Source organism: Lynx rufus, unplaced genomic scaffold (genome assembly GCF_022079265.1).
Source record: "Lynx rufus isolate CCGP_SWC_20201006 ecotype Redwood Valley unplaced genomic scaffold, mLynRuf1.p SCAF_4, whole genome shotgun sequence".
Classification (NCBI taxonomy): domain Eukaryota; kingdom Metazoa; phylum Chordata; class Mammalia; order Carnivora; family Felidae; genus Lynx; species Lynx rufus.
In genome coordinates this window covers 154,503,592-154,518,846 of record NW_025814856.1, presented here as the reverse complement: position 1 = coordinate 154,518,846, position 15,255 = coordinate 154,503,592, and the positions used below count along the sequence as shown (strand labels likewise).

At 46.8% G+C, this 15,255-nt stretch overlaps 1 protein-coding gene across 1 annotated transcript in view; it reads left to right on the top strand.

Annotated features, from left to right (window-relative positions):
- Positions 1-15,255, top strand: part of KIAA1549 (KIAA1549 ortholog) — a 147,825-nt gene that overhangs the window by 59,324 nt on the left and 73,246 nt on the right. Inside the window, exons 3-8 of the mRNA XM_047095257.1 lie at positions 405-3,071; positions 7,505-7,593; positions 8,684-8,861; positions 10,327-10,457; positions 12,838-13,021; positions 14,244-14,303. Of these exons, the coding sequence (XP_046951213.1) occupies positions 405-3,071; positions 7,505-7,593; positions 8,684-8,861; positions 10,327-10,457; positions 12,838-13,021; positions 14,244-14,303 (3,309 nt within the window). The remainder of the gene's footprint in view (positions 1-404; positions 3,072-7,504; positions 7,594-8,683; positions 8,862-10,326; positions 10,458-12,837; positions 13,022-14,243; positions 14,304-15,255) is intronic.

The following is a 15,255-nucleotide window of genomic DNA, read 5'->3' as shown; positions in this document are numbered from 1 at the left end:
TCTCACTCCACCTCTGTCTGGGTGATCATGTAATTGATTTACTTTCTCTCATCTCTCTTTCTTGTGTGATAAATGAGACAGAATGGACCACACAGCCTCCTAAGACCTCCTCCATTTCCGGTATTCTCTGGTGTCGTTTGAAAGTAAGAGAAAAAATGGCACGATCTGCTTCCACACAAGCTGAAGTGAAGGTGGTGCTCACATTGATGAATATTTGTGGATATTACCCTGACGGTTGTTCTGGCAATTTCTGGCTCCCAATTAGCTGTTTCACTTCCAACTGTGAATTGTACATATTCATAGTTGAGTGGATATTTGTTCAATGAATAAATTCTTACATCTGAAACAAAGCGTTAGCAGTATGGCTTTGATTGCAACTAACCCAGCTTTTATTCTCTCTGTAGATGAGCTCTTTCTGGAACAGCACAACCTCTCTTTATCCTCCGTGGAGCTCACGATGAAGAAAAGCACCGTGCACAGCACTGCACATGTGGCCTTAACAGAAACTGCTCCAGGGTCCCAGCAAAGCCCTTCTCTCCAGGTCACATCATCTCCATCTGCCACTATTTTTGATACAGTCTTTTTAAACCCAGGAACACTGACCCAAAGTATGGCAGATCACAGCATCCTTGTGGCCAATTATGTGTCGATGACGAGCAGTGAGGTGGTCAGAGATGACGATGAAATGGATAACTTTTTGCCGGAAACTCCCTGGGCCACTTCGCGCGTGGTTTCTCCGTTACAGCATCTCCCAGTCAGCCCGCCAGTGCTGACTCCCTCTTTGCCCATTATTTCTTTCCAGGATGAGCAAATGACGTCAGCCTGGCAAAACACAGTGCCACAGCCAACAACGTATGCCGAGTCCACCAGTCATTTCAGTGCTTTTTGGTCAGCCTTTTCCACTTCTGAGGGCATACTGCCGCGTCCCAGTAGGAATTTGGTGCTTTATCCTACTGACACTAACAGGCACTCGGCAAGCAGGACTTTGCCGGAGATCGCGGCTTCAGGAACAGAGGATGGAGAAACCCTTCTTTCTGGCTCTCTGGCCACACAGCCTCCGCTGTCAGGCAGTGGCATCCCTCCACAGGCTTTTCCCTCCTGGGACGAGGTCTCCCCACCTCCGGAGGATGTTCTGGCCACAGGCACGGACAGATACCCCGACATGCCCACGGCTCTGAGTCGCAGTCTAGAAGAAACCATCTTCCCAAGAACAGACCCCGCTGCAAGTCTGGCACAGACAGCCCTTGCCTGTGGCCGCGGCCGTACAAAGTCGGCTTTGTTCTCATCTCTCGCGCTTGTGTCCTTTTCTACTCGGCCAGCGGATGTTTCTTATAACCCCTTTCTTCCCGGCAGCGCCAGGGAAGCGTCAGGGTTGCCTGGCGAGTCAGGGGTCCCGAGGCCCGTGGACGACACTCCCGTCCCGAGCCCGGCGGCTCCGTTCAGGCCGTACACGTGGTGCGTGTCCTGCGCCGTGGCGTCGCCTCGGCACGTTGCGTCAGCGAGCGTGGTGGAGAAAGACGTTGGATCAGGGGATGGTGCCCTGACGGTGACCACGCTGGGAGTGAGCAGCCTCTCTCCACCGAGCAGCAGAGTAGCGGACTTCCCTGAATTTGAAGACGATCCCCAGGAATTTAATACACTTTTCCCCTCCCGACCGGTTATTCCGCTTTCTTCTCCATCCGCGGGCATCTCAGGAGCCAGCGTCGGTCTTTCGGCCGACGTGGGTGCGGGGAGCGTTGGGACCACTCAAGCGGATCCTTCCCGCGGCCGCCTCTCTGTGCCAGTGTCACCCGATACTGCCACTCTGGGCTCCTCCTCTGTCCCCGAAAGCCCAGGAACGCCGTCCGGCGTGACAGCCGTGTTTCCCTCGCTCCTCGGCAGCGTGCTCCCTGACTCGGGCACAGCAAACCGGAACACGCCGTCGCCCGCTAGCAGAGACCAAGGTCCTTTTATGTCTTCTACTCGGGGATCGTCAGTAGAGCCTTCACTCTCCCTCGACTGGGAGCCCGGCAGCTCTTCCCAACATGTCACCGGCCTCGGTCTGGATTCCGCATCCAGTTTTTTCTCAACTCCACCCCTGGAACCCAGCAGTTGGGTGTCTCCATCTTCAGAAACACTTGCCTCTCCGTCTTCAGGGACATCGAGTGATGCGTCGGCCTTCATTTCTCAGGCGTTTTCTTCCTTGGTTGAGACACTCCCGTTGTCCGACTCTGTCGATTTGGAGGCCCCTCTGCTTTCCGTTCCTAATCCCACGAGCTCTGAATTTTCGCAGCTCTGGCCAAGTTCAGACCTTCTTTCAAATACATTCACTTTTCTTCCTGGTTACTCTGAAATGCCCCTACTCTCCAGCTTCCCTTCGGGTTCTCTCAAGGTCTCTGAGGTGTCCACGGTTTCGCTGACCGGTCCCGAAGCTCATTTTACCTCAGCCCTCACTGAAACTACCTCCTATCTTGAGTGGTCACTCATTGCCCATGAATCGGCGGTCACCACCCTGGCGCCCTCCAGTTCTGAGCCCACCCTCGACATTTTGACCATTGGGACTCACTCCGCATCACCTCTGACTGCTTTTCGTACAACCCCCGTTGTCATGGAGTCTTCCCTCTTTCCAACCCCGCTACCTTCCAGCGACAGTGTCAGCGCTTTGGACGGTCACACGTCGGTCTTCTCCTCTTTCTCCAAAGTCATTCCCGGCACTACGCTCCCAGTCACCGATGTGTACCCGTCATCAGCCTCCTCGTTTGTTTCTGAGGCAAGCCCCTCACCTCTTCCAACAGAGCCAGTCCCCGTGGGCCCGTCGTTCACACCCACAGACTTGCCAGTGCTCACCTCCACTGATCCGAGCACCCCCACTGCCGGTGCTGCCCCTGGGGATACTGTGGACGGCAGCACCCTGAGCAGCAGAACCACGAGTCGGAATCCCCACGAGAGCAGCTCTGTGCACCCCCCACCATCCCTTCATCCCGTGCCCACCTCCACTTCTGAAGCAGCGGTTCATAGTCCAGCACTGGTCACCACCAAGCCGCCGTATGTGTGTGATATTACGGTTCCCGATGCCTATCTGATCACAACCGGTAAGGCCCTGTTTCGAGTCACTTCTCTTGGTCGGGGCGATCTCTCTTCGGTGCTTGGATGGAATGTTCCAAGACACGGCATCCTGGGAAAGAGCACGGGCTTCGGGCCCAGAGAGCTCTTGGGCAGTAGCCCTCACTCCTTCGCCTTTCTCCTGTGAGTTCTCTGGACACTTAACGAGTCTCTCTACACCTTGGTTTCCTCCACTATTAAACGAGGACGATCATGGCACGTACTGCATTGGGTTATTAAAGATTTAAATGCATCACTGCATATAAAATACTTAACCTAGCGTTTGGCACGTAAGAAACACCCACAGAGTACTATATGTTCGTTAATAGTAGCAGTAAGAAAAATAAAAGATTTAAACGACCGTAGAAACATCTGCTAGGATCTTTGTCTTTGGAACTCGTAACCCAGTGCACGTGTAGTTGGTGTCGTGAAAACAAAAACCTTCAGGTGTGGTTCGAGCAGTTAGTTGGGCAAATGTGTAAGGGCAGCCGCTGTAATTTCTTCCTAATTTATTATTCTTTTCCTTAAGGGGGCCGCTGTGCTCTTACATGTTCCTGGAAATATCGTTTGGATCCTGAGAATCCAAGAATGAAACAGAGAGCAGCCCCGTGTCCTCTGATCTCGGTCCACAGACTTTTATCTCTGCCCCTTGTCCACAGCCTGAGTGATTAGCTTCAAGCAGATGCTTCCCCCGCATCTGCCCCACTGCTGTAGTCGCACGAAATCGGGAGAGAACAGGGAAAGGTGGGGTGAGGAAGGAGGAGATCACGTCAGTGAGGTGAACCATGTATCCTCTGCTCATCATGGCGGAGACCCCATCCTCTGAGATGGTGGGAGCAGCTGAAGCCTGTGCTCTCCTAACTCCCTCCCTCTCCCAAACAAGGAAGTATTTGTGAATTCATGTGACAAATAATTATTGAGCACTCAGCATGCGTGAGGTGTCTTTAGAAGGTTTAAGGGTTATCTAGATGAATGATGTGGTTCTGACCTTCAAGGAGCTTAGATTCTAGCAGGGTAGACACGAGCCATGTTTTCTTGGTGGCTGTGATAAGAATGGTTGAAGCTGTTCAAGAAGAGTTCTAGAAGAGTGGCCCTGGGATGATGAGGGATGGGTTTGGAAGGATGTGAATTGGACTGACACACTCAAGAAGGCTGTCGTCTGGAGATGGAAGAAAGTGTCCTCATGGTGGAGGGTGTGAGCACAGGTGGAGAGGTCAGACAGCCCAAGGAGGTTCAGCTTGGCTGGTAATTAGGCTGTGCAGTGGGAGGAGGAGGTAATTATGCTAGGAAATGAGGTTGGGGCAAGTGATAAACGTTCATCTAGGGGATAACAGTAGTCCCGATGAGAGAGAAGAGTTTCTTATAGACATGATACTTTTTCTGCCTTTCTACAAAACTATTACATATGGTCCGCTACAAGAAGCTCATTGAAAGAGCTACTGAAAGCTTCTTTATTTCTTGAATTCCATGACATTTATTGATATTTAGAGTTGCAGTGTGTCCTTTCAAATTAAAAAAAAAAATTGTTTTCAATGTTTATTTTTTGAGAGACAGAACGTGAGGGGAGGAGGGGGAGAGAGACAGAGGGAGACGTACAATCCGAAGCAGGCTCCAGGCTCCGAGCTGTCAGCACAGAGTCCGGCACAGGGCTCGAACTCATAAACTGTGAGATCGCGACCTGAACCGAAGTCGGACACTTAACTGACTGAGCCACCCAGGCGACCCTCAAATTTTTCTACAAATAATGAGAAACCATTTTAGAAGTATCTCTTAAGGATATCATATATAGAATGGATTAACTTTCATATAGGACATACAGTTAATGGATTTGGCATCCTTTGTTAGGGATTGTGTATTTTTTAATAGCCTTTGGGGTAAACTTGACCCACTGTAAATGTACACATCAGCAGTTTTAGTAAATGTGTAGAGTTGTGCATAGGTACCCAGGCTGTTGCATTATGGTTTTTTTGCTACGTTGTATTAAAAAAATATTTTTTTAATGTTTGTTTATTTTTAAGAGACAGAGCACGAGTGGGGGAGGGGCAGAGAGAGAAGGAGACACAGAATCGGAGGCAGGCTCCAAGCTCTGAGCTGTCATCACAGAACCAGAGGCGGGGCTTAAACTGGAGGGGCTCGAACTCACGAGTTATGAGCTCATGACCTGAGCCGAAGTCAGACACTCAATCGACTGAGCCACCCAGGTGCCCCTGCATTGTATTTTTAAATGGAAACAAATGCTATCTTTGACCCATAAGAAGGATCACTTCGTGTAGAATCCTCATTTAGATTTGGCCTTGGTTTTTACTTTAGGTAATTACTTAAAAGAGAGAGAGGGTTGGGGTGAGTACTTGTCCTCTGAAAGGGTTCTTTTTATGGAGTTCTGTAGTAAAAGTAAGAACACTCTGTTGATCCTTAGTGGACTCTTGGGAGAGCACTTGACTGGATATATCTTCTTCTTTTTTATTTTTTTATTTTTTTGAGTTTACTTATTTTGAAAGAGAGAGAGAGAGCAGGGGAGGGGCAGACAGAGGTGGAGAGAGAGAATCCCAAGCAGGCTCTTCGTTGTCAGTACAGAGCCGGATGAGGGGCTTGAGCTCAGGAACTGGGAGATCATGACCTGAGCTGAAACCAAGAGCCCGGTACTTAACCGACTGTGCCACTCAGGTGCCCCCGACGGCATGTATCTTTTAAGGGGTGAGGCTGTGCTTCCCACTCAGGACCTGACAGACCCTGGCCGCCCCTTTTGCCTCTCTTGGCCTAAATTAAATCTTTGGAGAAACTGTGAGATATATGTTGCCGACGATCCTTTTCCCCCAAAGACTCCTGCACGTATAACCTGATGTTACAGTTTTAGGTCTTACCCAGATTAACCAGAGAAGGTGGAGTTGATCACGGTGGGCCGTGTGGACTATTCACAGTAATATTTGGATGGTTCTCCCAAGTGAAACCTTTATTTATTTAAAAAAAAATTTTGTTTGATGTTTTTATTTATTTTTGAGACAGAGAGAGACAGAGCATGAGCAGGGGAGGGGCAGAGAGAGAGGGAGACACAGAATCCAAGGCAGGCTCCAGTCTCTGAGCTGTCAGCACAGAGCCCGACGCGGGGCTCGAACCCACGGACTGTGAGACCATGACCTGAGCTGAAGTCGACTGCTTAACTGACGGAGCCACCCAGGTGTCCCCCTGAGTGATACCTTTAGATGGGGCTATGTACGATGTGTGCTTCCTCGTGTCATCTTTTGGGTTTATCTGTCACTGATTTTCCATTCTGTCTCTACATTCCCCAAGTTCAGCTTTTGAGATCTTTCCTCCCTCCTTCCCTCTCTCCATTCCTCCGTGCCTCCGTCCCTCCCTTCCTTCTTCCTTTCATTTGCTTTTTTCCTTCCTACTCATTTTTGTCTTTCTCTTTAAAATCAGTGTTGCAGTCTAGTTCTCCTGGAGCCCATGCAGACTAGGCGAAGCTGGCCATTGGTGTCACTCAGCAAGGCAGTCAGGGTGTCTGGATTTGTTCTCCTGGTCTCATGAACTCTCATTTTTTCCTATCAAAAGTTACTGATCAGTAGAGAAAACAATCAAATGTAACTTAAACATTTGGGTTTTTTCAAAGAATGAAAGATACAGCATGATTCTGTCTCTAGTTTTAAAAACTTGGACTAGGGAAGAGGGAAACTGAATCATAATTTCAAATGTATTTAGATTCCGCATTATGAGAAGTTAATGGAAGAGGAAAGAAAAAATGGGGAAGAGAAGGGGGAGCAGGACATGTTTCCAAACCCCGAGAAAGAGGCTTACTTATTACAGATTTTAAAATAGAATTTCTTAGATGTGAAAGGAGAGTTAAATATAGCTAGACTGTGTTATAAGAAATATTTTACTTCCTACATGAAATTTTAATACATGGGAATTGTGAACATCTTTTCCCCCATTACTAGTGAAATCCCTTCACTTCCCGTGTTGAAAAGCTGGGGTAGGAGACCTCATTTTATAGTGGGAGAGGTCATCTAGTTTTGTTGAGTAACATCTTAAGGCCTTCTAAAATATTCCTGCTGAGCGTTTTTAAAACTTGATGTTTTACCATTAGGGACATAGCCAAGAGAAAAACCTACTATTTGCCCAGTCGACAATGAGAACTCTGTGTTCTTTGTTCCCTGGCGGGGCCCCAGCCACTGATCCCTGGTCTCAGCCCCTGGGGCAGAGACAGTCGAGGGTTTTCTTAGTGTGGTGAGCACGGTTTACCTGGTAGCCTCAAGATCTGCTGCTGTTCCTCTGTTCTTCCTAGTCTGGGCTTTATTTTAAAAAATGGTTCTGGGCCCTGCTGTCGCAGTTTGGCACAGCATGGGCTCTGCCTTGGGGACCAGAAGTGTGATGCCCACAGTATTATAATGAAACTGATGTGCATTTGGTGGTCGGCTTTGCCTTGCAGTGCTGGCCCGGAGAGCCGTGCAGGAGTACATCATTACGTCCATCAAAGAGGTGTTGAGGATCCACTTCAACCGTGCTGTGGAGCTCAAGGTGGGTCCCTGTGGCCCTGGAGCCCAGGTTAACGGCACCTCTCCGTCCTAGCACGCGCTTTCCTCTCCCCCCCTCCTCCTGTTGGTGAACACCTGCTCCTGCTTTGGATAGCCATTCAAACGTCACTTTATTGGGGAAGCCCTGATCTCATGTGAGGCCAGGTGTAGTCCACTGGAGAGATGTGTTGGCAGAATTGGAGAAAAAAGTCTCTAAGACCAGAGATGGGGATGATGATGTGATGCTTTTGCGCCCCTCGATTTACATAAAAGGACTTGGATTAGAATTTGAATTAGATGTTAGAATGAGCGCATATGCATATATCACTCAGTGAGATGGAGGTAGATTTCCGTACGTTTTACAGTGGCCCCTGTGCTCATACCTCCTGTCCTGTGGTGAGGTCAGAGAGCCACGCTGTAGACCTGCACCATCCTGAACAGAGCCACGAGCCACACGTGGTTCCCGAGCACGTGACATTTGGGCTTGTCTGAATCGAGATGCGCTGTCAGTCCAAAATTTACACAGGATTTCAAAGATGAGTGAAGAAAGAAACGTAAACTATCTCACCAGTGATTTTTTAGGTTGACCACATGTTGAAATGTCATTTCAGATATATTGGGTGAAGTAAAATTCATTTCACCTGTTCTTTTTATGTTGTTTAATGTGGCTACTAGAAATTTCAAAGTTGCGTTTGTGGCTCATGAATGTCTTTTGGCTAGCACTGCTCAACAGAATAAGGGCTCCTTTATATGTGGATTAAATGCGACAACTTTGAAGTTAACCTTGTAAAATACAACCTGGAATTCTCCATAACTCATTATTCAGTTCATATTATTGGCTGCTCTTCTTTTTTGCTGTCTTTGCTTTTATAATTTTATGCTGTTTTTGAGAAGGTCGGCGGGTCTGTAAAAGGGAAAACTAAAATAAAATTTTGATGATCTTTGCAGCCCTCCCCCTTCATTTAAAGCTCCCCATTTACTTTTCACCTTACTTACTCTGTTATTTTTCTACTTTGTACAACTTCCTTTAATTTTGAGTTACAGTACTCTCAAATTTGATAATTATTGTCTTTTGTATTTTTAAATTTTCATAGGTTTATGAACTGTTCGCTGACTTCACTTTCCTGGTAACATCTGGGCCTTTTGTTTACACGGCGATATCAGTCATAAATGTACTTATAAACAGTAAACTTGTACGTGACCAAACTCCTTTAATCTTGGCTGTGAAACCTTCCTTCCTTGTGCCAGAGTCCAGGTTCCAAGTGCACACGGGTGAGAAAACTGAGCATAGTTGTTTTGATTTGTCAATAAAATGTCACTGTATTTTTTATGTTTTTAAAATATTGGGGGAGGACTTAAAAAAATTTCTTTAAAATTGTAGGGGTGGGAGGGAGGGGGAAGTGGGTGATGGGCATTGAGGAGGGCACCTGTTGGGATGAGCACTGGGTGTTGTATGGAAACCAATTTGACAATAAATTTCATGTTAAAAAAAATAAAATAAAAAAACCACGTTGTAATTATGGAAAATTTCCAGCAGATGTGAAAGTACACAGAATAGTTGAATGAGCCCCCCATGTATTCCTCATATGGCTTCAGCAAATTTCAACTCCTAAGTCAGTCTTGTTACATCTATGTGCCCTCCTCACGTTATTTTGAAATGGCACCATGTCATCTCCCTCATAAATATTTCAGCCCATGCTTCTAAGAGACGAAGACCTTTAAAAAAAAAATTCATGGGGCGCCTGGGTCGCTCAGTCAGTTAAGCATCTGACTTCGGCTCAGGTCATGATCTCGTGGTTCATGGGTTCAAGCCCTGCGTCGGGCTCTGTACTGACAGCTCAGAGCCTGGAGCCTGCTTCGGATTCTGTGTCTCCCTCTGTCTCTGCTCCTCTCCCACTCACGCTTTGTCTCTCTCTCTCTCTTTCAAAAATAAACATTAAAAAATTAAAAAAAAATAAAAGTCATTATATTTTTACGTAAGCTCCATGCCCAATGTGGGGCTTGAACTCACAACCCTGAGGTCAAGAGTTGTGTGCTCTACCGACTGAGCCATCCAGGTGCCCTAAGAGATGAGGACTGTTAATACACTCCACACACATCCGCGCTTGAAAAATTATCGATGTGTTCCCAGTTTTGTTTCATCTATCCCCACAGTGTTTTTTTGGAGGAGTTGAGTGTTTTAAAGTAGTACCACATATCCTGTCGTTTCACCTGTAACTATTCACATTTCATATTTGGAATGTTTCGGTCAGTTGAATCTTTTGATGCTGATTGTTTTTCCATTAAAAAAATTTTTTTTAATGTTTTATTCATTTTTGAGACAGAGAGAGACAGAGCATGAACGGGGGAGGGTCAGAGAGAGAGGGAGACACAGAATCTGAAACAGGCTCCAGGCTCTGAGCTGTCAGCACAGAGCCTGACGCAGGGCTCGAACTCACAGACCGCGAGATCATGACCTGAGCTGAAGTTGGATGCTCAACTGACTGAGCCACCCAGGCGCCCCTGTTTTTCCATTTTAAAATGATACGAGCCACCTTCACATCGTATATATATATGTTTGGTGCAGAGGCAGCCCTCTTAGGTTTCCGTGCTACCATACCCATCAGTGATACCTCTTAGTACTTCATCGCGTGCTGTGGATGTGTTAGTTGAGCTAGATAGTATTTTTCCCGTCCTCATTCGTCAATACTAAAGCAACGCCTGGTTCGTGGGCCTGTGATTGCTTTCCTTCTCTCAGTACTTCAGTTTGTGCCTCAGAGTGTGGATACTGGCTTGTGCAGCTTCACCCAGCGCATCGAGAAAGGCCTGACGATAGCTCTTTCAGAAGTGAGCAAACACCACCAGGGGACGCATAACCTCACTGTGCAGGTGAGAATAGCGCGGGATGCAGAACAAGGTGCTTTGTCCTTGGAAGACGAACTAGCTTCACATGTTTCGTTTAGGCCATAATGCACTCTTCCTCATTTCCTTTCTTAGAAGAGGTTCTGTTCACATGAATCAAGGTTGATCTCTTTCCAGGGCCCTGAGTTCACATGGCGTGAGTAGGCTAGGCATATTTGAAGGTTATAGAGTAACAGGATAACTAGGGAGCTCAAATGTGGCGAGCTAGAGAGAGATGAGCATATGCCAGAAATTCTAGAATGTTCTAAGAAGGAATGGTATCAACCTAAATGCCTAAATACACTAGCGTTTCACGTTGTGGAATACCATGAAATGTAGCACTTCACTCTAAAAACAGAGAATATAGCCACGAATTAAAGAACAGGCTTTGGGGACGCCTGGGTGGCTCAGTCAGTTAAGCAGCCGACATCGGCTCAGGTCATGATCTCATGGTCCTTGAGTTTGAGCCGTGTATTGGGCTCTGTGCTGACAGCTCAGAGCCTGGAGCCTGCTTTGGATTCTGTATCTCCCTCTTTCTCTGCCCCTCACCAGCTCACACACTCTCTGTCTCTCTCTCAAAAATAAATAAATGTTAAAAAAAAAAAAACCAACAAAACAGGCTTTGTATGTATTGTATGGAAACTGCTAATGTTTTTATATTTCTTTGATATTTTTCATCACATTCTTTTTTCTCTCTTTCTATGACTTACACGTTTTTTACAGGTTATTTATTTATTTTGACAGAGAGAGAATGTGTGTAAGAGAGAGAGAGAGAGATTGAAAGAGAGAGAGAATCTCAAGTAGGTTCCACACTGTCAGTGCAGAGCCTGATGCAGGGCTCGAACTCACGAATTGTGAGATCATGACCTGAGCCAAAGTTGGACGCTTAACCAACTGAGCCACCCAGGTCCCCTCTACAATTTATATTAAATAGATTGTGGTGTACCTGGATCCACCTTTCGTATTTCTTATCTTTTCTTCTATGGTCCATCTCTTTTGAAAATTCCCTATTTTTACACATTTTCTAAACTTTGTCCCCTGAAGTCATTAATTTCATCTTCAGCTGCATCCATCATGTCTTTCAGTCCCTCTGCTGAATTTTCTTTCAGCTATCCTTTGTTGTTGTTGTTCTTTGCTCCTTTTTCTTTGTGGCTTCTCCTGCAAAGATACAGGATTACCTTGAATGAAGATGCGCTATCGCCTGGAAAAGTCTCTGAGGAGATTACTGAGAATTTGCTAGAAGTTGCCTTCTGGTTCCCAAGTTGTCTCTGTTTTCTCTGCAGCTGTTGTTCTGTGTTGATCTTGTTGCTTCGCGTTTGTGCTCCTAGTTTACTGTAAATATTTGGAGACCGTGGGTTGGTCGCCGTTAGGAGTGAAGAAGCAGGTTGTTGATTTTGGCCGCTCTCCCCTTCAGCTGTGGTGTCTGTGTCTGTATCCGCCCTGTCTCCTGCTGGGAGAATTCGCTGGAGCACTGGGTCGGGCAGAGTATGCCACTGCAGGTGGTGGAACAGACTGGGACCCCCACCTCCCTGTAGGATAAGGGTTCCTGGGGATGGAGCACTTTGGTGTAATTTTCACCACAGCTCTGCTGCTTTTTTCCTTTTGTTTCCTTCTCTGTCTCTTGTGTGCATTGGGGTTATCGCAGTCTCGCCCCTCCTTCTTGTTAGGGTCCAAACCCACAGTCTTTAAGCTTGCTCTGACGGGAAGATCCTTTCTGCCCAGGGAGTGGTTTTTTGGGCCGGTCAGGGTGAAGATGTGGCTGCCGCCAGCTCCTGTGTGTTGGCCTGTGTGTGGCAGTTAGAAAGGAAAGAAGAGGGAGAAAGTCAACTCGACTTCTTGGCACACGGGCTTTGATTAATTGTCCTGATTGTCTCCTCTGGTGACCGTTCCTGCAGAGCTCTCCTGGGGCAGCCAGCTCTTGGCTCCTGGGCTCCAGGCCTGTGTGTGGTTTGGGTCTCAGTTCCCTCAGTTCTGGCTTCTATCATGATGATCCCACCCTCTCTCCATCTTCCAGGAATTTGACAGAATCTCTGATTTTCTTCCATTCTCAGCCCTGTTGTGGGTTTACTCCCCTTTGTTCAGCTCTATTGTTATTTCAGTGGGGATTCGGGGTGGGAGGGAGCCGGGAGGGACTATAAATACTTGTGTTCAGTGCACCACCCAATGTAAAAAACATTTTCAGTAAACAATTTTAAGTATCGCAGACGGGAACCAGGTGGTGAAGCCAGTTCGTTCCTTTGAAAACGTTACCTCCTTCAAAAAAAAAAAAAAAAAAAATCAACGAGAGAAATGGTGAGGGAGAAATCACAGGCTTTTAGCCGAATGTTTTGCATCCTTTTGGAAGCTCATCCTACCTTCCTTCTTTCAGATCTTGAATGTCACCATGGGTGCTTCCAGGCCGGCTCCTCGGCGGGGCCCGGTGAATATCGTCTTTGCGGTCAGAGGCGCGCAGGGGTTTTTGAACGGGACGGAAGTGAGCCAGCTGCTCAGGAACTTGAGCGTGGTGGAGTTCAGTTTCTACCTGGGATACCCAGTGCTCCAGATTGCTGAACGTGAGTACTGCCGTTGCCTGAATCCCTGGGGAAGTGACCACGGATATTTTCATTGCTGGACCTCTTCTTTTCACTTAAAATATTTGGCTGAAATCCAGACTATAAATCAGCTAAAATTGGAGCTTCTCAGAGTCAAGGCAGGGTCCCCAGAGCCCTCCTCACCCCCAGGCCTGGGTGTAGTATTGTCTTTTGAGAGTAACCTGGGCTGTTAAAGATGAGGACAGTTCTGGAAAAGGTGAAGCCCAGAGGCACAGAGAGCAGACCTGTGGTTGCCAGGGGTGATGCGTGGGAGGAAAGCTAGACTGCAAGAGAGTAGCAGAAGGCAATTTTGAGGGGGGCTGATGTGCCTGTTCTGTTCTTTATGGTGGCGGTGGTTATGCAAGTTTGTGCGTTTGTCCAAAGCCATAAAACTGTATCCTAAAAAAGAGCAAAATTTACTGCATGTACATGTAAAACTGAAAAAAAAAAAAAAAAGGAATAATAAACAACACCAAACAAAACCTTTCTTCCTGGCTGAAGCAGTTAGATTCACGGTGCAAATGGAGTGCGGGTGGGGGTGGGGAAAACGTTTACTTCAAAAAAACAGCAGATTCCAGAGTTGAAGTCAGGCAAAAAAAACCCACATCAAATTCTTTTTCAAAATGGAACAGCCAAATGGTCTAAGGACCTTTCTGTGTTTTAGTGTGCTGTTAATTAAATTAGAAAGAGTAACTTATCAAATGCAAGAGCAGGCAGGGAGAGAATTGTTCTTTACAAATAGCACCTTTCAGTTCTGTGCAGTGCAGGTAGGGATAAAATAATAAGTATGTGGGACAGCCGGGGTGCCCTGGGACTATCCCAGGCAAGCCAGGACATAGGGACCCTGAGTCATTGCTGGGAAAGCCTAGGGCCCTGGGGAACACAGTGTGAAAAACCATTGCTCTGGAACTATGAGATTTCAAGGGGACCTTGTGGGCGGGCTCTCTCTGTGAAGCACTGTCCACAGTGTCACTCAAACAAGCCTTCTATTTCTTTCTCTGTGTCTTTCTCCTGGAGACTCTCATGCTCAGAAACTGCATATTGTCTGTGCCTTCACACCAGTCTGGCGTCTTGTTCTTCCATATTTTGCGCTCGGTAGTATAGGAAAGTCAGTGTGCTGTGACTTACCGGGTACTCCCTAGACTTACCTTTCTGATGGTTGCAAACCTGCTTTTTACAGATTTCCCTCCTTTTCTTTTTATAGCCTTCCAGTACCCACAGCTCAACTTATCCCAGCTGCTGAAGTCTTCTTGGGTGAGAACAGGTATATTTAACTTACATAATGTTTTGGAAGCTGTAAGAATAAAAAAGTCTGTGCGGGCGTATTGAGCACGATACTGCCTTTCTTGTTTCCGAGTCCTAAATTCAGGGCATAATGTACCTTAAATTCCTGGCAAAGAATGAATGAGAAAGGAATTCGGATTCAGCTGTGGCAACGCGCCCCACTGAGTTATGGCACAAAAAGAATTGGCTTTCTTTAAAATTCATACGTCAGGTCCGGGGGAACGTCTATCAAGAATTGACCGTCTTCTGATCCAGAACAGGATGAGGTTCCAAAGCAAGGATTTCTTTTTTTCTAAAAAGCCTTATTTATTTGGTTGTATGAGGATGAAAGCTTGGTGAGCAAGTAAGAAGCTTTTTTGTTTTGTTTTTGGTTTGTTTTTTTTTTTTTTTAAGAAGCTTTTTTAAAAGTTGTGTGGGCCTGGGTCAGATATTTATAGCTGTGGCTTTGCAGATAAAGGCTTTCTAACTGGGTAATCAAAGTGTAAGAGGTAGTTACACCCTCACTGTGCGCCCAGCATGTGAGCGGCACAGTAAGTAACTGGTCAGGGGGACGAAGCATGTACAGTGGTCATGGTCACAACTTATGGGTTCTCGGTACCTGCAGACCCTCCTCGTTTCACATACAACAGCCCGTGTAAAGGCTCCACCTCTTTGATAGTACAGTGGCACCATTTTCCAGATACTTTCCTTTTCATTTTAGTTTTTTAGAGAGAGAGCAAGCAGGGGAGGGGCAGAGAGAAAGAGACACAGAGAGTCTGAAGCAGTCTCCAGGCTCTGAGCTGTCGGCACAGAGCCCAACGCAGGGCTCGAACCCACGAACTGTGACATCATGACCTGAGCTGAAGTCAGACATTTAACGGACTGAGCCACCCAGGCGCCCCTCCAGATAATTTTCAAAGCACTTAAGGGACTTGTCTGTGGTCCTGTCTCAG